Genomic DNA, 25,140 nt, shown 5'->3' with positions numbered 1-25,140 from the left:
TTGCTGATTTAACAAACAGGTATCCTCCAAGGTTATTATAATTTTGCATTTTTTATTACTTTTTATTTGAATACTGTGTTTAAATTTGCTATAAATGTCACTTTAGTTTCAGTTTGTTTTATTAATGTTTATGCTATTTTAAGTTTAGTTTTTTTTTATTTTGTAAACATATTTCTGCTAAGTTTTTAGATATTTAATATATGGGACGCCTACCGCCTAGTGCCAACACACACCTCCCACCAGTGCCAATATACAGCCACATTGCACTGCTACTAATGTGATATTGCTCATATATAAATAAATATATATATATATATATATATATATATATATATATATATATATATATATATATATATATATATATATATATATATATATATATATATACATATATATATATATATATATATATATATATACAGTGCTCAGCATAATTGAGAACACCCCATTCTGAAAATGAACATTTCTCTCCATTTCTCAGTGAATATATTGTAGGCAATGTATTTTGCTGCATTTAAACAAAACAGATTTATTAAACAGATATATTCATTAAATATATTCATAATAATAACATCTAGAAATTAAAAGATAATACGATTAAATTCGAGCAAAATATTGCAAAAAAAAAAAAATACAACCTACAAAATTTCAACAAAAATTTCAATTTTTTTGCTTCTCTTGATTTTTTTGTCTTTTTAAAATTTGTAATATTTTTCTGTAACATATAAATTTGGGTGTACTAGCTTTTGGACCGTTATTGTAAGTTATTTTGTTAGCTCCAGATTTGGCATCAGTACTGACTAATCTAATGTATATGCACAAATATACTATTGTAAAGCTTCCTATTAAAAATATGAATTTAAAAGATGCATGTATTGCTCGGCAAAGATTAATAAATCGCATCCAATTAAAAGTTTGTTTTGACATGATATATGTGTGTGTGTGTTAAATATATTTATTATGTATAAGTGATACAAAAACTATACGAAATAATTCTGTAAAGTTTTTTATATATAATTTTTATATATAATTTGTATCATATACATATATAATTTATATCTAAATATAAATAAACATTCTCAAATATATGCACGCATGTGTGTATTTATATATACTGTATATATATACTTATATATATATATATATATAACACACACATATATAATGTCAAAACAAACTTTTATTTTAAACGAATTATTCACATTATTTTGAATGTGATTATTAATCTTTGCTCAGCAGTAATATAAAAACATATTTTTTTTTAAGAATAATGCTTGCAGTTAAAAAGATGATGTATGTGGTAAAACATGAGGATTAAACATGTTTTTGTACACTGTATACAATCATGAGCTTGACTGTGTTTGGTTGTAAAAGCGCCATCTACAGGTATTTCTCTAAACAGCCACGTTTAGATGTCAAATTTAAATTTCACATGTCAAATTTAATATTTAAACATTTGAGCTAATTATTATTTTATTTCATTTCATTTTTCAGTGACTGTTGTTCATTTAATTAAGTTAGAGTTTTTAACTTATTATGTATAATGTGATTTCAGTTAACAAAGATGTTTTTTATCAATAGTTTTAGTCTTAGATTTTAGTAAACCCCAGGTAGGTAGCTCCATATTTCACTATGCATCTGGAAACATAATGCAAACTCCATGTGACTGTAACAAGCTGTGTAAAATCGCTTAAGCTCTTCAGCGATTCCTGTTTGCTGTTATAGTAACTTAAAAGCCAGATAGGGTGTCTGTTTTTTTTTCTTCCTAAATGTCACCATTATTTGCTTCTGTTGAGCTTTATGTCTCATTCTGTGTTCACTTGTATCAGAAACAGTTTGCCACGTGGATGGAGGCGTGGGAATGCAGCACCTGAGTACAGGTCACTATCTCTGAAAACAAACACACATATAGGTTTACAAATACTCCTGTGAGGCTGATAACACAATTACTGGAAATGGGATTGAAGAGGTCTTTTTACAACAGAACTCTGATAGGCAGACAATCCTCATAAGAAAAGAGATTAAAGTAAAACCAGGCAGCATGAATAATAGTGAAGCGTATGGCACTGTAAAGGACTTTATGAAGTTTGCAAAGTGGCTGATGCACACTTGATCACCATGCAGGACCAAAGGAAAGAAGACAGAGAAACAGGTCAGTGCTGAGAGTTTGGTAACAATGGTGGGCAAACTGTACAATTATTTTACATGATCATATTTTATTTATTATATAATATTATGTATAATTTGTATTTATGGATTTTAAATAAGTACAAATGAAAAAACATTCATGTTAGTAATCTTTAATAATAAATAATATTATAAATGCTATGTATTACAATATATTATCATTAATAAATTATAATATCATTATAAATAAATATAATGTTAGGCATTTTTTAAATAAATAATAGGGCATTTTCTTAAAGATTTACAATATGCCATAATTTTGGCCAGCTATTCTGTTAACTAAAAATAATTCTATAAATAAAATAAAATAAAAATATGTTTTTTAAATTTAATATTTATTGTGCAACAAATTAATTTAATTAGTCAAAAATAAACACAAAAAAGAAGGTTTGTATTAAGGATTTGCAAACGTTTCCTGACTATTAATCACTTAAATTAATAAAATAAAATAAGTAAATAAAATATAATAAGAAATGACTATTAATATTCTATAAAAATTATATAACAACGATAATAATGATAACAATAATGAATTTATCAGGTGATTATGGCATTATATGGCATTTAAAGCCATAATCACATAATAAATATATTATTATTATTATATTCACATATATATAATATAATAAATTATATCTAATAATATTAATGTTTATAATTAATAAGCTATTCATCACAGATTTCCTTAGCTTCTAAGTAGGGATGCAACGATTAACTGATTTCACTATTTACTGCGCTTTAATTCAATCATTTATTCATTTCTTTTTGGCTTAGTCCCTTCATTAATCTGGGGTCGCCACAGCGGAATGAACCGCTAACTTATCGAGCATATGTTTTATGCAGCAGATGCCCTTCCAGCTGCAACCCATCACTGGGAAACATCCATACACCCTCATTCACACAGATACACTACAGAGAATTTAGCTTGCCCAATTCATCTATACCACATGTCTTTGGACTGAGGGGGAAACCGGAGCACCCGGAGAACACAGAGAGAACATGCAAACTCCACACAGAAATGCCAACTTACCCAGCCGAGGCTCGATCCAGAGACCTTCTTGCTGTGAGGCGATTGTGCTACCCACTGCGCCAATGCGTTCAATTCGCTTTAATTCGTCATGGTTAATTAATTGTAAGGCTTCTCAACACCGCAATTCTACACAGAACAAACTGCTGTAACTAAACAAAGTTTAGCCAACTGTGCGCTAGTTTAAAGTTTCAAGCTTGTACACTGAGGTTAATACACACGCACTAATACCACTGGATTAACTTTGGCTAGGGCTATTAACTAAGGGTTGTTCACAAAACGTATCTCGTTACTTTCAATGCGCACCTAGTTGACAGAATGCCACAAGTGCACCGCGAGTCCCATGACAAGAACTGACCGATCAGCTTCATACACACATTTCTACTCCTAAGAGAAAAAATTACAAATTAAAAATATCAAACAATTTTGTAATATAGTTCAGGGATTCTCAACCGGTGGGCTGCGGCCCACTAATGAGCCTCAGCTTTCCTGCAGGTGGGCCGTGAAATAGCTTCAAATTAACTTAATTATTGTACTATAATTATTTGATTTCATTATTAAATATGTTTATATAAAAATATAATGGCAAAAATATAATGGCATTTCCCATTTTCTGTTATTGATTACTTCGGACTCACTGTAAAATACAGACTTAACCGTGGCTGCACTTCCAACCGCTGCACGTCAACTAGGACTACATGTTCAGCTGTATAAAGCAAACATAATACAAATTTGAAGGTAACAGTGATTGGAGTTATAACCAGTTCGCGCATCCCTCACGTCTGCGACTCGTATCAGAGTCGCACATCTCTTTTGCTTCACAAACTATGCATGCACTCTTTGTGTAACCTCTTTAAAATACTGTAATGTTTTATTACACAAGTGCGAGTGTTTTATAATTGATAATACCGCCCATACAGGCGGATCTAGCGAGACTCTGTGGTGTTTTAGTAAACAGCTGTTTGCTACTGTCAGCCAACTCCAATAATATCCTACAAAGCAACCACCTTCAGATCGATGTGTTTCAACAGACTTAGAGTGTTTAACTGTATTTTACTTTTTTTTTTGTTTATTTTTAATGGATATGATCAATAGATGAATAGTAGTCAGTCCAATTCAAAGCTATAAATATATATATATATTTATTTCAAGAGTTCACACTTAGCTGATAATTAATAAAGCGTATTTGGCATGCTGTCGTAATATCCTCGAGCCCGTGGCTCCCTCCCGTTAGAAGGGTGAGAGGGGAGTTCGAGCTCAGGTAGGTCTCGAGAACTCCCCTGCTTGTCACCGCATGAGAAGTGTAAACTAGGGTTGTTTTCGGTGATAATTTGGTTTAATCTACTGCTATGGTATATGTTTTTGGACGGTGGGAGGAAACCGGGGGACCCGGGGGAAACCCACGTGAACACGGGGAGAACATGTAAACTCCGCACAGAAACACCAACCAGCCTGATAGGAGGTTGGACCAGCGGTGTTCTTGCTGTGAGGCAACAGTGCTAGCCACTGGGCCACCGTGTCGCTCTATCGGAAAAAAGAGGGAGGAAGTAGGGGTGGAAGGAGGGGGAAGCTTCAAGACGAAGATAACTGGAGTGAAAAACTCAGGTTATTTATAATGCTTCCGTAATTATCTGATGGGTCACATTACGGAGCTAATGAGGAGCCAGCCGTGTTGATCATAAGCACGTGATCCTCTCGAAATTAGTTCATAAATAAACCACACGTATATATATGTTTCATTTTTTTTTAATAAAATGCTGTTGAAAAATAAGAAAATAAGATAATAATAGTAATAATTTCGGAGAAGGAGGTGGGCTCCGAAGTGAAAAAGGTTGAGAACCCCTGATATAGTTAATCAAAAGTGGTGCTGAAAAAACATTCAGCAGCCTTTGACTGCATTTGTTCTCTTTAAAATGGAAATACTTAAGTTATATGTAGCTTAGACTTACATTAGACAAACACAATTTTTTATTTATTCTTATTTTTATTTTTTATTTTCAGTGTAGAATTATTGTTTATGTTTAAACACCAAAAACTTTTACAATTTATTTTTAATAAATCTATTATAATCTATTATTTGCTTTTTATTATTATTTTGTGCCGTATTAATTTGTTACTGACCAGCAATAAAGAACACTTTAAAATATAAGGAGTTTTCATGTGATTTTCTAAACTAGTAGTGTTTTGAAATTAATGAATCCATAATAATCGCAACATGGGCTCATTCTGAAAATGTAGCCCTATATACATTTCTGGAGATTGCGAATTATGTAGCCAGAAGTACGTATGGCTGCATTTCATCTTTAAAACAAATGCAACGGGGCAGTATGACGCCGTTCCTTTTCGCGCTTTCGCGAGTCAATCTGTGCTTTTGAAAACACTATAGGTTGGGTTTAGGGAAGGAGGAGGGTGGGTCAGTCAATAGGTCAGTCAGTCAGTCAGTCAGTCTGTTAGTTGGTCAACAGCGGCCTCTGGTGGATTTATGCGAGAACAGCAATGCAAAAAACGTAGCTTCTGGGACATATTTGGCACTCTCCAGAAATGTATATAGCAGTACGTTTTCAAAATGAGTCTGGGTTGAATAATCATGATAACCGTAAAACCGTGATTCCTCAGAGTATAATCGTACAACCAAAATCTATAATCACTGCATCCTTACTTCTAAGATTTAAAAATGAAAACAAAAACTCCAAAGACTGACAGTGCAAGACAGTAAAAGTTAAAACACAACAGCAGATACAGTGAGGAATCATCATCATTGTAAGTATGTGAAATCTGTGCATGTGAAAGATTAAAATGATGACAGCACTGCATAAGCAATCTAAACCAACAACAACCATATCCTTCAGCCACAGCAGCACAGACCAGTGATAAAGGGTGACAGGCAGTAAAAAAAAGAAGAACGACAGCACATTTCTTCAGTGTGCTGCTGTATATATATCTTTGCAAGTCCGTTTAAGCCTTCCAGTTCCCAACTTTAGCCCAAAGGGATCTCCATGGGGGTAAAGCCGCGCAGTGTAAATATTTCTCAGCTTGACATGAAACACAGGCAGACCAAAGAAAAGGCCAGTGTGAGGGAGCAAGAGAGAAGACAGGAATATTAGACGAGGAGGAAAATGACAAGCGGCACAGGATTGACTGACAGCTTCAGAGCACACTTAGATTAACTAACAGCAGCTTCTTGTTAAGGTGGGATTGAAAGCAGATGTGACGCTTCGCTACTAATCGCGGTTTTGCCCTCCAGCCAACCACTGCGCACCTAACGTATTAACCCTGGCTTTGTTCCAAAACCTAGTGAGCTCCCTACCTAGACAGCATTGCGGAAATGACGCTCAGGCAGCCAGCTCACTGGGATTTGAGACACAGCCAGTCACTTTTAATAACTCATTTCTAATAACTGATTTCTTTTATCTTTGCCATGATGACAGTACATAATATTTGACTAGATATTTCTCAAGATAATAGCATTCAGCTAAAAGTTCAATTTAATGGCTTAACTAGTTAATTAGGCAGGTTAGTTCTGATGGTTTGTTCTGTAGACAATCAAAACAAACATTGCTTAAGGGGGCTAATAATATTGACCTTAAAATGGTTTTAAAAAATTAAAAACTGCTTATTCTAGCCGAAATAAGACTTTCTCCAGAAGAAAAAATATTATAGGAATTACTGTGAATTTTTTTTTGCTCTGAAAGACATCATTTGGGAAATATTTTACAAAAAGAAGGAAAAATTCCTAGGAGGACTATTAATTTTGACTTCAACTCTATATAAAATGTATGACATATACTGTATACAACATTCTTGTCGAAATACAGCAAAAATGGCCACTTTTTTTTTTTTTTGTGCAGTCATATTTGAACATATTTATCATTATATTTGTAATTTGCACATATTTCCATGTATATCATTCATTCTATTTGGGTATACATGCTAGGCATGGGACGATAACCGGTTTCAATGTTATCATGGTTTGGAAAAGTTAAGGTTTTAAAACCACAAAAAAAGGTATATGTAAGGGTTTTTTAATGTGTTGTGAAGAAATCTTTGTTATTGAAACTAATGAAGACTGACAAACTCAACAATTTATTTGAATTATTTAGCCTGACAGATTTATTGCCTCAAAATATTATAAATGTTTCTTAAAATAAAATATAGTGTGTTCAATGGGGTTAACAGTTGTTGTTTTTTCACAGACATTTAAAAATATTTGTTTTTACAGCAGTAATCACAATACAGTGATACTGTGGTATGTTTAATCGAGGTTATCATACCGTCAGGAAGTTATACTGGCCCATGCCTAATACATGCTAATAAATATTTATTTTATTTTAGCTCTTAGAGTAGACTAGGCCATAGTTATTGAAATGTTTAATAAAATGAAGCAAACCTGATATAAAATATAGTAAAAAAAAGTCAGCATCAAATATGCAAGGTTAAAACATTAGAATGCTGCATTCTTGTCATTTGCTAATGCAATTATCACAACAAAAATGAATTAATAGTTTTTAATTCATTATTCTTGTCAAATAATAAACAAAAAAATTAAATATGTTGCAGACCACTTCATAAATCTTGAAATGGAGGTACAATTTGAGAGCATTGCATAGTGAGAGAAGGTTTAATTCGATAGCTGACAGGACTAGTATACTATAACGAGTATACACTACTGCATACTAGTGGAATAAATAGATTTATACTATAGTAGTGCTCAATTTTCGCGGGAAAAAACGCGCGATTTGCAAAAATAACGAACATATGTTTTGAATTACAATCTTACATATTATTAATCAAATCATTAGTATATACTTTATTTATTGATTTTTTTTAATTTTGTGACAAACATCCATCATTTTCCACGCATATGCTTGAGTCTCAGTTGTTTTTTATAACCTAATTAAAATAAAAACATTATTTCTCTCTCTCTCTCACGCTCTCTCACCATGTACACAATATTACACTACATGGTATTTTTAAGAACAACATTGAAGCATAATGTTTTAGTAGCCTAAGTAAACTGTATTTCCTGAGGGAAAACTACTGTGAAAAAAATACCATCGTTTAAAATGTAACCTCAGCTAAAAAATCCTCAGCTTATTCACCATGTAGTTCACATTATTATTATGTTTATCCGATCACTCCATGTTGTTAAACCAACAGTTTCATTAGCTTCGCTCAATTTCCCAGCTAACATTCTAAAACCATTAAACTCAGCATATATTCTGTCATCTTACTTTTCCAGGTCTTTCCATCGTGGACTCGACGGACTCTCACCTGTACACATCAGACGCGTGTTTTACTCACCTCAGGTAAAGGCACAGGTATATTCTGTCCTCTAGGAGTATCCAAAATACGACAAAAATGACGCAGGAATGCTTCACGGCGCTTATTAAGAGTCAAACAGTCCCTTAAGGTGAGTTATAACCTCTCCAGTCGATTATTCAGGCGTGGAGTGAACAGTCCAGACATTGGCCAGGTATTAAATCTGCAGGGCACGTTTAAAATGTAGGTCCCACCCCCGTCCGAAATGGGAAGAGCAGGCTGAATTTTTTGGGGGGCTGCAGAAGAAAGAACATTAACGCTTTCTTTCACTCACACCGAGCCTACAGAAATTCCTTGCGGTTTTCATTTGGTCCACGATTGATGCTCGAGCTCTTCAAGTGGCATTATTTTTGTCAGCAGTGCAAACAGAACTGACTTTATCAGTGTTTATTCATTTAGAGATGACACAGTGGTGTATCTATCTGCTGAGCATGTATTAATAGTGTCTGCGTTAGTCGTCAAACATATAAATAAATACGTGGAAAATTAAAATGCAGCTTATAAGATGAGAAAGTGTATTTTTAGATCATGTAGGTTTACTGATTGTGCTTTTAAGTATGATGTATATGACAAGTATATGATGTCGTTTACAGACCTGGAAAACATGCTTTACATGAGCTAGGCTATTTATTTATTTATTTATATGCTTGTTTGTTTGTTATTATTTTGTTTATTGCTACTTAAGTTATTATTATTTAGCTTTATCTTTATTAATTTAATCATTTATGTATCCCTATTTTGTTTATTGCTACTTTAATTATTATTATTTAGCTTTATCTTTATTATTTTAATCATTTATGTATCACTATTTTGCTTATTGCTACTTTATTTATTATTATTTTGTTTTATCTTGTTTTATTTATTTTATTATTATTTAGTTTTTTTCCTACTTTATTTATTTTTTTATCTTTATTTATTTCTTTATTTATTTATTTTATGCATTACTATTTTGTTTATTGCTGCTTTATCTATTATTTTGTTTTATCTGCATTTATTTATTTATTTATTTTACTACTATTTTGTTTGTTGCTGCTTTATTTATTATTATTTAGTTTTATATTTATTTATTTATTTACTTATTTATTTGTTTTACTACTATTTTGTTTATTGCTACTTTATAATTTTATTTGTTTGCTTGTTTGTTAGTTCGTTCATTTATCTATTTGTTTATTATTATTTTGTTTATTGCTTTTTCATTACTTTTTTATTGTATTTTTATTTATTTATATGTATTACTATTTTGTTTATTGCTACATTATTATTATTTTATTTTATCTTTGTTTATTTATTTGTTTGTTTTTATTATTTTGTTTATTGCTATTTTTAGTATTATCTATGCTATTATTTATTACTATTTTGTTTTATCTTTATTTATTTATTATTTATTTATTTATTTATTTTATGTATTACTGTTTTGTTTATTGCTATTTTATTTATTATTATTTTGTTTCATTTAATTTATTTATTTATTAATGTATTTATAATTTTATTTCTTTATTTATTTAAAATGATTTATTTATTATTATGTAAAATGTTTGCTGTGTTTACACATTGTTATTTACAAATCAATCTTAATTAATATGCAAAGTGAAAAATAATAAATAGGTTGTTTTTAAAAGCATGGTGTGATATAAATTATTATTATAATTATTATTTTTAAATATTAAACATAGCATGATAAACTGCCTGAAATTTTATGTCAGCTGCAAAATGACTTACAAAAATACCATCTTAATGCGCTCAAAGTGGGAAATAACATCAGTGTCTCCTTTGACCCTGTGTTTTAGTGAAAATGGCTCAAACAAAAACCCCAGCAGACTGACTGAAACAGCTGAAGCTCTGGGATTTATTGAAAGTTTCAATTTAATTCAATTCAACTTCTGTCTGCTGGGAAACAGCACATTTATATCCGTGGGGTCCTAATAAGAGGAAATTAAAACTGCCAGAAAATTGCAATGCACAAATAGAAAAGGGTACATCTACTCAAAACGTAACTGGGGCCATGTATTATTAATTACATGAATCAAACACAAACGAATGAATACAGCATGAGTGATAATAAGACAAGTTATAAAATGAGTAACACAACTATTTAAAAGTGTAGGGGGAAATCAAAATCAGAATAATGACAAAACAGATTATCATGTCATCATTTACTTCATTCATTCATTCATTCATTCATTCATTCATTCATTCATTCATTCATTCATTCATTCATTCATTCATTCATTTTCTTTTCGGCTTTGTCCCTTTTCAAGTTAAATATATTACTGTAATATCAGAAAGATTAAGGCAATTTAATGTTAATTTCAGCACTTTCTAAAGTAATTTTAACACTTGAACTGTTACACAGAATCTTTAAAAGTATTTGAAGTATCCCTGAAGACTCACTTTTTTTGAATGCTAATTTGTGAGGTGTGTACTTTTGATCTGTTTAAAGATTAAACAGGAGTCAGAATTAGCCCCCCTGAATTATTTACCACAATTTCTGTTTAAGGAAAAGATTTTTTCAACATATTTCTTAACATAATAGGTTTAATAACTCATTTCTAACAACTGATTTATTTTATCTTTGCCATGATGACAGTAAATAATAAGACTAGATATTTTTCAAGACACTTCTATACAGCTTAAAGTGACATTTAAAAGCTTAACTAGGTTAATTAGGTTAACTAGGCAGGTTAGGGTAATTAGGCAAGTTATTGTATAATGATGGTTTGTTCTGTAGACTATCAAAAAAAATTTTGCTTAAAGGGGCTAATAATATTGACTTTAAAATGGATTTTAAAAAATTAAAAACTGCTTTTATTCTGGCCACAACAAAACAAATAAAACTTTCTCCAGAAGAAAAAATATTATCAAACATACTGTGAAAATTTCCTTGCTCTATTAAACATCATTTGGGAAATATTTAAAAAAGAAAAAAAAATTCAAAGGGGGGCTAATAATTCTGACTTCAACTGTATGTATATATATTTACATTGTTTCTGACTTGTATTATTTTGTATAACCTCTAGATAACATTATTTTCTGCTATCATTGCATTTAAGTGTAAATGACAATAAGAATCAAGTTTAAAAATAATAAAATAAATTAAAAATAAATACAAATAAAAATAATTATTATAATTATTGTATAACACCAGAAAGGAACTTTCCATAACATGGCCTTTGTGAAATGCACAGATCTGAAAGAGTAAATTGCATAAATTTAAAGGGGATGCCCCTGATATAATTTTATAAAACAAAAATAAATGTTTTATTGTTTTATTTGTGCATCAATAGGGAGGAACAATCATTCTCCTCATTGCCAAATGTGACCAGAGACTCAGTGAGGCAATACCTTCAGTTCAGACCTGACCAATCTGTGACCATTTTACATGCCAAAGTTGCCCAGAAGTCTTACGGTAATGAGAAGAGGTAACCAATTGTTTGTACACTTACATTTTCAATAGTCAATTATGCTATATAAAATATATAGCCCTTATAAAGTATGATCTTATTTTACATTCTTTACCCTACACAACTCCTAAACCCAACCACCTTACCAATAAGTCCCTAACTAATAAGTTCTTTAGTAGATAATTTATACAAAAAGTAAATCATGCATCCTCTTTTGGCAAACCTCAGTCCAAAAACAAATATTGTCTTATATATATCTATGGTATACCTATATCTAGTCTAATATACAGTCTCATACATTTTCATATAGGTTTTTCTGTCCTCCTCCCTGCGTGTACCTTTCTGGACATGGATGGAAAGTCAGACAAGAGCAGCTTAAAGGTCAGTGACGCACGAGAAAACATCTTCATTCTTATTACTGTAACTGTTACTGTAATTTTTATTTTTTTTTGCACAGCATCAGGTCTGAACGAATCGGCTTGTCGGATTTTCGGTTACATGGGTCTGGACAGCTCCAGTGATCCACGGACAGACAGTTTCAAGCTGAGCTTTGAGGAGCAGACAGACAAGAAGGTGAGATATTAGCAAAGCACAGCGATCAAAGAGCAGACCGTCTGTCAGGTGCATGAGAGAACATGACCGCTGTGTGCACAGAAAGATTTGGAGATGAATGAGGATTACATGCAGGTTTATGTAACGACAGCTGGGAGAACATGGGCCTGATTTGTAGTTCCTTTATAGGAAGAACATTATCATGAAAAAAAACTGTTTAAAGGTGACATGTTATGCAAAAATCACTTTTATAAGGGGTTTAAACACAGTTGTGTGGCAACAGTCTGTTTTATAAATTACTATAGTATTTTTTTTTTTTTTTTGGGAGAGCAAGCTTCTCATATTTTCAGATGAATCATCTGTTGAACTGCATCCCAATCATCACAAATACTGCAGAAGATCTATAGGAACCAGCATGGACCCAAGATTCTCACAGAAATCAGTCAAGTTTGGTAATGGAAAAGTCATGGTTTGGGGTTACATTCAGTATGGGGCATGCGAGAGACCTGCAGAGTGGATAACAACATCAACAGCCTGAGGTATCAAGACATTTGTGCTGCCCATTACATTACAAACCACAGGAGAGGGCAAATTCTTCAGCAGGATAGCGCTCCTTGTACTTCAGCCTCCTCATCAAAGTTCCTGAAAGCAAAGAAGGTCAATGTGCTCCAGGATTGGCCAGCCCAGTCACCAGACTTGAACATTATTAAGCATGTCTGGGGTAAGATGAAGGAGGAGGCATTGAAGATGAATCCAAAGAATCTTGATGAACTCTGGGAGTCCTGCAAGAACGCTTTCTTTGCCATTACAGATGACTTTATTAATAAGTGATTGAGTCATTGCAGAGATGTATGGATGCAGTCCTCCAAGCTCATGATGGAGTCGTACACAATATTCATTCTGTTGCCACTGCACCATGACTTTATATTCTATAGTGTACATTATTTCTGTTAAATGACAAGACTTTTGTCTTGGCAAGGTCAGACCTTACTGTCCTAATTAAATAAATTAAATAATTAAAAATCAAGGCATGATCATATTTTAGTTTGGTAAAATAAGCATAATCAAGAGGTCTTTGACTATCATATAAGCCACTTCTGATACCAAATTATCAACTAGAAGTCAAGATATCATTTGTTGTTCCTAAAACTTGGATAGGCGACAAGATTTTTGTCAGGTAGTGTAGTTATTTGCTTCTCAGATTTATATTTTTAAAAATCCAGTCAGTAGAATATCACAATTTATGCTCAGATTTTCAAATATATAAAGTCCGCCATCACAATGCTGAAATATAAAACAAACTGGTCTTCAAATTTGTTTTTATTCTTTTATGCAGCATTTTAAACATCTGCATTTTTCAGTTCAGTAAGCAATTCATAATGATCATAATCATTATCATAAACATAATGCTAGGATGCATTCATTTGTTCAAAATTCTATTCTGCAAAGACACCCTAAAGTTACAATTAATTTAAAGTACATTAAAGATATGTATAATGTTACATTAAAGCACTGTTTTATCTTCAAATAATTAAATTTCAATTAAAATATTAAGCATCATAACAGAATTCAACAATAAGAGCAACAAATCAGGACATTACAATAACTTCTGACATTGAAAACGGGAGTAATGATGCTAAAAATTAAGTTCATAGAAATAAATTACATGCAAATTTATTAAAATACAAAACACTTAATTAAAATGGTAACATTTAGCATTTTAATTGCATTTCTTGCAAAATAAATGCAGCTTTAATGAGCACAAGAAATCTTGTATAGGTCAACTAACTTTATTTTCTGTTTACTATATATTTTTTTCAGATGTTTGCCTGTGCTAAAACCTTGTACATCTCAGACACAGACAAACGGAAACACTTTCGCCTGCTGCTACATCTGTTCCACAACGGAGGGCAAGAAATCGGCACGTTCAACAGCAGACTCATTAAAGTCATCTCTAAACCATCGCAGAAGAGACAGTCCATGAAAAACGCTGACCGTGAGTCTGCATTAATGTGCAATTCTGGAGGTCTACATTCCAGTTGACACCAGTGATCAACATTCAGTCCTTTTTAAAAGGGATATTTCACCCAAAAATGCTAATTCTGTCATCATTTACTCTTCGCTTGATCCAAAATGTACTTTGAAGAATGTTAGAAACTGGTAGACATTTAGTTCCATATTATGTTTTTCTACTACAGATGTCGGTAACACTTTATTTTGATGGTCTATTTGAGTATTAGTAGACTGACTGCTTAATATCTGTTGAAACTGCTATTTCAATTGCAAGTACACACAACTTACACTAACCCTAACTCCAACCCCAACCTAACAGCCTACTTATAATCTAATGAGAATTAGTTGGCATGTAGATGCAATGTAACTTAAATTCAACAAACGGACTATCAAAATAAAGTGTGACCTAGATGTCAATTGCTACTTTTATTTTTATTAAAAAGTATATATTTTCTATTGTGTTCAACAGAAATATAAACTCATAAAGGTTTCACGAGTTCACAGATATTTGACTGAATAGAATATGTTTATTTGGCTTGCTGTCCGGGGAGAGGGCTCTGAGCTTGGATAGACGCCCTAACTCGTGTTATTCCCCTTATCAGGATAGAGAAAGAGAGATAGGGATCCGAGCACAGTGTCTAACCCAGCTCCAGAAAGCTCCACCCCTTCGATTTATGTAGGTACCTGGCTGAATAGTGTAAAGTTGGGGTGGTGGAGGGATGCTGAAGTATAGGGGTTTGGTCTTAAGCTGGTTGGATAATAGAATGATTGTCAATAATGAACTAGCCTTGTCAAAATTGATCGTGCTTATACTGAAATTTGTTTATTAATCTTCACTTAACCAATGGGCTATATGCACAGCGTTTTTCAGCCAATGATAAACTGATAGATTTATGTGACTATTTTCACTTTTATAAGGTTCCTTTTAGCATCGATGTTGTAATATAATTACAATAAATTCAGTTAAATAGACGTAAACATCCATTTGGTTGTTAAAGCGTAAAAAGAGATGAAAGACCTCTTTAACACAAGTGTTGTCATTATCTGCAGGCAAGCACAGAAATTCCATTGAGTATACTGGGGTAAAATTTATTTCCATATTTTAAAGACATGGTGCGAAAAAATATAATTTAATGCAGTGCTTCTAGTTTGGTCTGATACCCACTTTATATCGTATCTCAGCCAGGCAGCGAAGATCGCTGTTTTTTAAAGAAATCAGATCTTAAACGCAGCGATTTTGTATGGGATGACAACTAACTGAATTTAAAAGTCTGTGTGCATATAGCCCATTGAGGTTGAGTAAATGATGAGTTAATTTTAATTTTTGGGTGAACTCTCACTTTAAGGTTCATCCTCCCATCCCAGTTTTCTACATATTTAGTGGAGGGGGATTTATTTCTGATTTATTTTCTTTGCTGAACAGTGGATGCTAATCTTTTCAACCTATTAAACAGACTCTACACATCTTATTTGCATCAAATCAAATATGTGACCACAAAAGCAGTCATAAGTGTACGATTTTGGAAAATGAGATTTAGGCAATATCTGAAAGCTAAATAAACTTTCCATTGATGTATACTTTATTAGGAGAAAATAATTTTTGATACAACAATTTGAATATCTGGAATACTCATTCACACACATACAGTACACTACGGCCAATTTAGTTTATTCAATTCAGCTATAGCCAACATGGGCTCATTCTGAAAACGTAGCTCTATATACATTTCTCGAGATCGCGAATTATGTATAGAGAAGTACGTATGGCTGCATTTCGTATTTAAAACGAACGCTACGGAGCGGTATTACGCCGTTCCTTTTCACTCTTACCAGCTGACAGCATACCTCCATTTGGACGGCTTTACCAGTGTTACCAGTTTGTCCAGGTAGCTCGCCATGTACGTCTGTAGACTTGAGACGCAGAGAGGAGTTGACCACGATGACGGGGTTCGAGTGAGGTGAAGAATGGCTCCAGAAAGCGGGTAAGCCAAAAACAAAAGCCAAAAAATTAATTAAACAAGTAAATAACAGGGTGAGAATGTGGTAAAACCTAAAAATATGGTAAAAATCAGGTGAGGGCTTTCTTTTGCTGGATTGCTTTTGAAAACTGTTGATAGGTTTTAGGGAAGCGGGTGGGCACTGGTCAATCTGTGCTTTTGAAAACACTATTGGTTGGGTTTAAGGAAGGAGGAGGGTTGGTCAGTCGATCGGTCAGTCAGTCAGCCAGTTAGTCAGTCGACAGCAGCCTCTGGTGGATTTACGCCAGAACAGCAGGTGCAAATGGCACTCACAAGAGATATTTGAGATCTGTAAAAGCATAACCATCGGCCTCTGGTAGATTTGCGAAAAAAAGCGTTTAAAAAATGTACCTCCTGGGATGTATTTGGCGCTCTCCAGAAATGTATATAGTGGTACGTTTTCAGAATAAGCCGGGGTTGCCTATAGTGCATGTCTTTGGACTGTGGGGGAAACTGCAGCACTCGGAGGAAACCCACACGAACATGAGGAGAACATGCAAACTCCACACAGAAATGCCAATTGACCCAGCCGGGACTCGAACCAGCAACCTTCTTGCTGCGAGGGGACAGTGCTAACCACTGAGCCCCAGTGGGAAATTCACAACATATATTAATGGAACATGATCTTTACCTAATACTCTAATGATTTATGGCATAAAAGTACAATCGGTCATTTTTAAGCCACACACTCCATAAAATACAGGCTTTCACACCCCTTTCACACATACAGACCTTTCCGAAAAATTACCGGCAATTTTCCGGAAAGGTGTGTATGTGTGAACAGGCCCTTTTTGTAAATACCGGTACATTCGTTCCATAATTTTCCGGAAAGAGAAGTTGTAGCATTACCGGTAATCTGCCGGAATGCTGCGCTGTGTAAACGCAGAAGAAAAGTTGCCGGAAAGAGCACGTTCACGTCTAAAATGCGCTGACGTGACTGGCATCTACTTTAGCCAATCAGAACACTCAGACACATTCACATCCGCACGGTTTATGAAAATAAAAGCCCTTATTTTTCCAGAGACACATTTAGCTGCTAGTTAATAGTCAAATAACGTTTCTATCCTCCTTCTTAATGCCAGCTGTGTAAAAAATGATTTATAAAATGCTCATTATAAAACGCTGCTTGTTTACCTTCAAGCTCTGCTTCAGTTGTGTGTGGACGTGGAGCCGGTGAGCGTTAGCACACACACATAATGTACATCTCCACATGTGAAAGTGTTACTCCATATGTTTTCATATAAGTTGTTCACAATACTTATCCATCCACAGAGGTTGTAATGTAGTCTTAATTTAGCTGCGGTTCGCATTTCTGCCTTTGGATGGCTCGCAAAGCCGCTGCATAATTGCTAAAGCTTTAAACAAACTTCTTCTATGTTTACAAATACAAACTCAGACGATTAGAGGGTATTTCTGGTTAATAATGTCAAAATTTACCAGTATTTTGTAATGAATGTGTGAACGGTCTTTTCCGGAAAAAAATCCAGAACGTTCTTGTCTGTGTGAACATCGCTTTCTTAAATTTACCAGCAAATTTTCCGGATATTTACTGGTATTACTGTGTGAAAGGGGCTAATTCATTCATGTTGTCCCAACACAAATAATTAAGTTAACATAAAAAAATTTAGTTTTCCCAATAAAATCTGAAGAATTGCATAAATAAATAGTTTGAACAATCAGCAAAAATACATTTTTAATTGTACAATGTATTTTTGACTATTGCCAAGACTGGTTTTGTGGTCCGGGGTCACATATGACTCTACTCTGACAAAGAGCCATTACATAAACAGTTCAGCCAGTGTAGAAATCGTACCCCTGTAAGTTTGTCTTGGTGTGTTTGCATGTCTTTGTATATGATTGGTGTCACCCAGCAGCCATTGCCACAGGAGTCAGACGTTTGACCTTTAACCTTCAGATCCTAAAGCACACAGTAAAAGGGCATCCTTGTGTTGACATTGACTGCTGGATCCACAGAAAGAAAGAAAGAGGCGCTTGACATCTGAAAGATGCAGTCAAGTGACGGTGAATTCCTCACTGTCCTGTGGGAGAGACTGACAATGAGACAAAGTTCTGGAAAAAGCGCAGACTTTCAGTAGTAGATCAGTCATTCATGTTTGCCATCTGCAACATGCATGTATAGATGTCAGTGAGAGTTTGAATTATTGTGGTGTTTCTTTTGTGTGTGTATGGCATTGCTTTTTCTAAAACTTTCTAAAAACGTGTGTTTGTGTCTCAGTGTGTATCTCCTCAGGCTCAAAAGTGTCATTGTTTAACCGATTGCGGTCGCAGACGGTCAGTACACGGTACCTGGCGGTGGAAGATGGGGCTTTTGTTGCCAGCGCAAGACAGTGGACGGCTTTTACTGTTAATTTAGGTCTGAAGGCAGTGCTTTTCTCTTTTATTCCATTTTACATACACTTTTTTTCAAGTCATTCATATACTCTTAACCCAAATGTTTGACCCTACTAGAAAAATGTCTGGAAACCCTTTGTCTCCCATTAAGAAATCTGATATATGGCCATATATGAACAATAGCTAATATAGTTGAAGATTATAAGATTATAGATAATGTAATAATAATAATAATTCCTTAAATTTATATAGAGCTTTTCTGGACACTCAAAGCGCTTTACACATCTCCTCATCCACCACCAGTGTGCAGCATCCACCTGGATGAGGTGACGGCAGTCATATTGCACCAGATCGCACACCACACACCAGCTGATTGGTGAAGAGGAGACTGAGTGATGAAGCCAATTATGGTCTGGGGATGGTTAGGAGGCCATGATGGACATAGTCGAGTGGGCAAATTTGACCAGAATGCCTGGGTTAAACCCCTACCCTTTTTTTTCGAAGGACATCCTGGGATTTATAACGACCACAGAGGGTCAGGACCTCAGTTTAACATCTCATCCGAAAGACAGCACTCACTGAGCAGTACAGAGTCCCCATCACTATACTGGGGCATTAGGACCTACACAGACCGCAGGTTGGGCGCTCTCTGCTGGCCTCACTAACACCACTTCCGGCAGCATCCCAGTTTTCCCATGTGGTCTCACGGCAGCATCCCAGTTTTCCCATGTAGTCTCCCATCCAGGTACTGACCGGGTGCAGCCCTGCTTAGCTTCAGTGGGCGACCATGTGAGTGTTACAGAGAGCTAGCTGCCATCAAATATAGCTAGCTGTCAAATATATTCAAATATATTTTAACACATGTAAATATGTGTAAATCCGATGGTTGAAAATAATGTAAATGTTTTTAAATATCTGTTTATATGCATTTATGACAGTTATGACATATATATATATATATGTGTGTGTGTATGTGTGTGTGTGTGTGTGTGTAATTTGTATGGTGGCACAGTGGCTCATTGCTTAGCACAGCCATATCACCCTGCAGCCCAAGACCGATTACTTACTGAAGCTAAGCAGGGCTGAGCCTGGTCAGTACCTGGGTGGGAGACTACATGGGAAAGCTAGGGTGCTGTTGGAAGTGGTGTTAGGTCAGTAGGGGGCGCTCAACCAGCTGTTTGTGTGAGTCCTAATGCCCCAGTTTAGTGAAGGGGACATTCTATTGTTAGTGGGTGCCGTCTTTCGGATGAGACGTTAAACCGAGGTGCTGACTCTCTGTGGTCATTAAAAAGCCCATGGCACTTCTCGTAAAGAGTAGGGGTGTAACCCCCGTGTCCTGGCCCTCCATTGGCCCTTACCCATCATGGCCTCCTAATCATCCCCATCCACCAAATTGGCTGTGTCACTGTCTTTCCACTCCACTAATAGCTGGTGTGTGGTGAGCGCAGTGGCGCCGTTGTCCTGTGGCTGCCGTCACATCATCCAAGTGGATGCTGCACACTGGTGTTGTGTGGAGTGACCCCTCTCGTGATTGTAAAGCGCTTTTGGGTGTATGGTTATACATGACAAATGCGCTATATAAATACACATTACATTACATTACAGCACTGTCTTTACACAGCAAAAGAGTCAATGGGTCGAGTCCTGGCTGGGTCAGTTGGCATTTCTGTGTGGAGTTTGCACGTTCTCCCCTTGTTGGCGTGGGTTTCCTCCGGGTGCTCCGGTTTCCCCCACAGTCCAAACACATGCGCTATAGGTAAATTGAATAAACTAAATTGGCCGTATAGTGTGTTTGAATGAGTGTGTATGGGTGTTTCCCAGTACTGGGTTGCATAGAACATAGAACTGTTTAGTTTACGGCTGTTTAGTTTCACCTTGTGAAAACTTAAGTGGTTTAAGTCAATGTTTTTTGTGCAATTTTCTAGTAAAGTCCACTGTTTGGGTTAAAAGTGTACATATAACTCAATGTTTACACCTCTGAGACACATTAAGTGGAAAGCTATAGAAAGTTTTGCACAACATTTTGTAAACACTGTGGATTATGCAGAAGGATTTTGAAAGTAGCTGAAAACTTAACGCATAAAATAATATATATATTTTTAATCTCTTTTTTTTTAAGGGTTACAATGTGAATCAAATTAAAAACACTTGTTTGTTAAACAAAGCTACAGTTGCTCTCTCATATACAGTAATAAATCCACTAAAAGACAGAAAATATTACATTACAAATGGTATTGTACAGCACATCATGGTTTTGCCAAGTATGATGCAATCCTGGATTAACATCTATGTTGATCCTGCAACATAATTTTTGTTGGAAAATGTAATCCATACCTATTCCCTACCCCTAAACCCAACCATAACTGTAAATTATACCCAAAATCAGAGAGGAATAATAGTTGGATAACAATCACTTAGAAGTATATAAACCTAACTGTAAGCCTAAACTAGCCTAAATGTATCCCTTAATTCTGATTGGCTAATTGGAATGTTGTTTCAGGATCAACATAGATGCTAATCCAGGAACATGTCCTACTTGGTGAAATCCGGTTGGTGGTATTGTACATACGTAGTTCATCTAAACATTTGCCTAGTCTTGAGTAATATTACTGAAATTATTATAAAAACTGGATAATTACATATTTATGCGCATTTATATGAGTAAACAAATAGATTAAACTGTGGGCTCAAAACTGGGGCGATTTCTGCAGATTTCTTATGATTCAGTCTGAGCTTAGTAATAACTGCCTGCAAATTATGCATTTACAGTTGTACTCAAAAGTTTTCATAGCCCTTGAAGAATTTGTTAAAATGTGAAACGTTTGAACAAACTAAGATAGAATACACAAAATGCATGTTCTTTTTTATTTAGTACTGTCCCGAGTAAGATATTTTACATAAAACATGCTTACATATATTCACTACACAAAAATCTAGCTGAAATTATTCAAATAGCCCCCTGAAAAAGTTTACATACCCTTCGTTTTTCTGTGTCTCTTGTTTAAAAGTCGTCTCCCCCCCCCCCAGCTCTTAACGCCTTGTGTTTCCTTCTGGAGCATCGATGAGGGTTTAAACCTTTTTAGCAGTTGTGTTTGAGTCCCTTAATCAACCTCGCTGTGAAAAGATGAATCTCCAATCATGCTGCTGGAAAGGATTGAAATCTGCAGAAGATGCTGAAAAACTGTCTGCAGGAGACTGGGGATTTTTCTGAAGAACAGCAGTCAGTTTAACTGTTCAGAACAAACAAGAGACTCATGAACAACCATCACAAAGCACTCGTAGATCATCAGGAAACCACACACAGTATTGAAAACCAATGGTACACTGTAAAAAAAAATCCTGTTTGCCTTAAATTTTTAAGTTGAATCAAATTAACCTTATGAGTCCATTGAACTTATATTATGTTAAACTGATTAAAACAGCTAGTGTAACTTATAAAATTAAGTTAGAACATGATTAACTAGTTTATAAAGTTACAATGAACTAAAAACATGCTGTCATGACTAATTGATCATATAATTTTTTAGTGTATGAAAACTTTTGCAGGGGGTAATTTAAATAATTTCAGCTAGATTGTGTTGTGAACTATATGTAAACATATTATGTAAAATATCTTACTTGGGACAGTACTCAATAAAAAAGAACATGCATTTTGTATGATCTCTGCTATTTTGTTCAAATTATTCACATTCTAACAAATTCTTTAAGGGGTATGTAAACTTTTGAGCATAACTGTATATGCAGAGAATTAAAAAAAGGGCATACACTACATATATAACTTTTCGTAGTAGGCTTTCTTTTTTTATGAACATTTATTTATTACGTTTTTTGCATTTACAATTTAAAGCATTACATAACCCCTATCCTACCACAAACACGGCATTGAAAGAAAAGAAAAAGGAAAAAAATTAAACAAATAAAATATATATCATTCCAGAGTTTCTGAGTTGACAGTGAGAAAGTGTACCATATTTGTTCAGTCCATATGTTATCATTTAACATGGGAGGCTTGGCAACATCTAAAATAAGGAATATACTAAAGAGGTGCATCTTAAAGCAAAAAAATTAATTAAAAAAATTATAATTTATTAATAATAATAATAATAATTTTTAAAATAATAATAAAAAAACAAAACGATCATATCCTCTTGAATCACAAAACCTTCCAGAAATATCAAAGTTAACAGTAAGGCAATACATTGTTGTTTTTAGTTAATATGTTATCATTTGACATGAAGAGTTTGGTAACATCCAAATAGTACAAAATAGAAATAACATAGAAGAAAAAATTAAATAAAAATAAATAAATAAATAAATAAATTTATTCTAAAGGCCAAGGAGTTCTTCAAAGTATTTAATATATAGGGACCATTTGTCTAGGAACTAGATTTTCTACACCATGCACGCTTATGACATGGGAAACGTTTTGCGAAAGCATCCATTATTCCATAAGCATATGCTTAGATCCATTACTGTATATTGTAGTGACAAACTCACCATTCACCACAGTAGCTAAATAAACCCAGACAAATCTAGAAACGGCTAGCTCAATTGGTCATAATCCATGCAGGACATCTAGCGTAAATAAACTCTCACAAATGCCTCGCTGGATTTGAGAGTAAAATCCGTTTTCCAGTATACTCAACTTGACATTTCCCTCTCTCTCTCTCTCTCTCTCTCTCTCTCTCTCTCTCTCTCTCTCTCTCTCTCTCTCTCTCTCTCTCTCTCTCTCTCTCAAAAAAAAAAAAAGAAGCATAAAATCTGAACACTCAATTGTAAATGTGAGCAACATGTGTTCAGCAGCTGGTATAAATGCAGCATAAATGCGTTTAACCCCTGTACAGAACCCAAGGCCCGGGCCTGGTCTGAGTGGGGTCTGTTTTTCTTTCTCGCCCCCTACAGCGCTTTACCATAATACTCAATCTGTTTCTTCGCAGTGGAGGAGACGCAGGCTGCGCACAGTGAATACACCATGTGTGAGAGCTTCATCTGCTACGGCTGTGTGGTTCAGCTGGTCTGCACTGACTCCGGAGTGGCACTGCCACCAATGGTATGCAAATATCAAATGTTTTTGTTTCTCATGCTTTTTTTGCATACACATCATAAAAAAAGAAAGATCTGAGATACATGCAGCATCCCAATTCGCATACTATTCATCCTAAATAGTATTGTATAGGGTGTGTCTCAAACTGTCAACCCAGGCTCATTCTGAAAACGTGCCACTATATACATTTCTGGAGAGCGCCAAATACGTCCAAGGACGTACATTCGTTTTGCAGTTTTTGTTTTCGCGAATCCACCAGAGGGTGCTGTGTATGTTTTTTTCAGATCTCAAATTTCTCTTGTGAGTGCCATTCATGCTTGCTGTTCTCACATAAATCCACTAGAGGCCGCTGTTGACTGAACGACTGACTGACCAATCGACTCCTTCCCTAAACCCAACCGATAGTGTGTTTAAAAGCAATCAAGAAAAAGAAAAGCTCTCGCCTCATTTTTTTTCCACATTTTCAGATTTTACCACATTCTCACCCTGTTATTTACTTGTTTATTTTATTTTTTGGCTTCTGTTTTTGTCTTACCCTATTTCTGGAGCCATTCTTCGCCAGACTCGAACCTCGTTGTTGTGGTCATCTCCTCTCTGCGTCTCAAGTCCATTAACGTACATGTAGTATGTTGAAAAGAGTATGCAAAAGGTTACCGGATGTACCATTTAAGAAATTCGTAGAACCATCTGTAAGTTCACATTGTTGCAGATGAAATATAACATGGAAAACATTATTTAAATTGGACGTGAATTCGATTAGAACTACGAACTCTAGAAATAAGTGTAAACAAACTATAAATATGGTGGATGTGCAAGAACAAATGTCAAGTTTTTGGAATTTTTTTGTTTTACCAAACGTCAGATTAACCTGCTGCTTCATCTCCAATATGGTAGTTAAGTAAATATGGAAGATACGTGGATGATGTATCGAGGTGATTGACTAGAGACTTAACTAAGCAACATAACGGTCTGTTACTGAGTCCCAAACCTTGCATACTCTTCTGTTACACACTGATGGTATAACTGCATTCACACCAAAAGCGGCGAGAGCTTCAAAGTAGCTAGAAGTCATTCATTTTCATTATGGAGCCAGCGTTTATAAGCATCGAGCAGCGGTGCGGTGCGTGTTCACCTGTGTGTGATATCGAGGAGAGTTGAAATCAAGTCAACTCTATGATAATGAGCTATAACGCAGTTCGGCGGCAGCCAGCCGAAATGTATAGG

At 34.6% G+C, this 25,140-nt stretch overlaps 2 protein-coding genes across 10 annotated transcripts in view; one reads left to right on the top strand and one right to left on the bottom strand.

Annotated features, from left to right (window-relative positions):
• Positions 1-8,692, bottom strand: part of matn4 (matrilin 4) — a 53,918-nt gene extending 45,226 nt beyond the window's left edge. For 4 of the 9 annotated variants that reach the window (XM_056460551.1, XM_056460552.1, XM_056460555.1 and 1 more), the window contains exon 1: positions 8,519-8,691. The gene's annotated coding sequence lies outside the window, so the exon portion shown is untranslated. Of the gene's footprint in view, positions 1-8,518 lie in introns of all 9 variants that reach the window. The other 5 variants (XM_056460557.1, XM_056460558.1, XM_056460554.1 and 2 more) reach the window with 4 other exon arrangements.
• A 3,136-nt stretch (positions 8,693-11,828) lies between these two features.
• The window catches only part of rbpjl (recombination signal binding protein for immunoglobulin kappa J region-like), a 30,432-nt gene continuing 17,120 nt past the window's right edge, over positions 11,829-25,140 (top strand). Inside the window, exons 1-6 of the mRNA XM_056459168.1 lie at positions 11,829-11,955; positions 12,248-12,318; positions 12,395-12,510; positions 14,311-14,485; positions 18,757-18,894; positions 23,810-23,922. Of these exons, the coding sequence (XP_056315143.1) occupies positions 12,436-12,510; positions 14,311-14,485; positions 18,757-18,894; positions 23,810-23,922 (501 nt within the window). The 5' untranslated portion in view covers positions 11,829-11,955; positions 12,248-12,318; positions 12,395-12,435. The remainder of the gene's footprint in view (positions 11,956-12,247; positions 12,319-12,394; positions 12,511-14,310; positions 14,486-18,756; positions 18,895-23,809; positions 23,923-25,140) is intronic.

This window comes from Danio aesculapii, chromosome 6 (assembly GCF_903798145.1).
Source record: "Danio aesculapii chromosome 6, fDanAes4.1, whole genome shotgun sequence".
NCBI classification, from domain to species: Eukaryota; Metazoa; Chordata; class Actinopteri; order Cypriniformes; family Danionidae; genus Danio; species Danio aesculapii.
The sequence above is the reverse complement of the archived record's forward strand: the minus strand, read 5'-3'. Positions and strand labels throughout refer to the sequence as shown.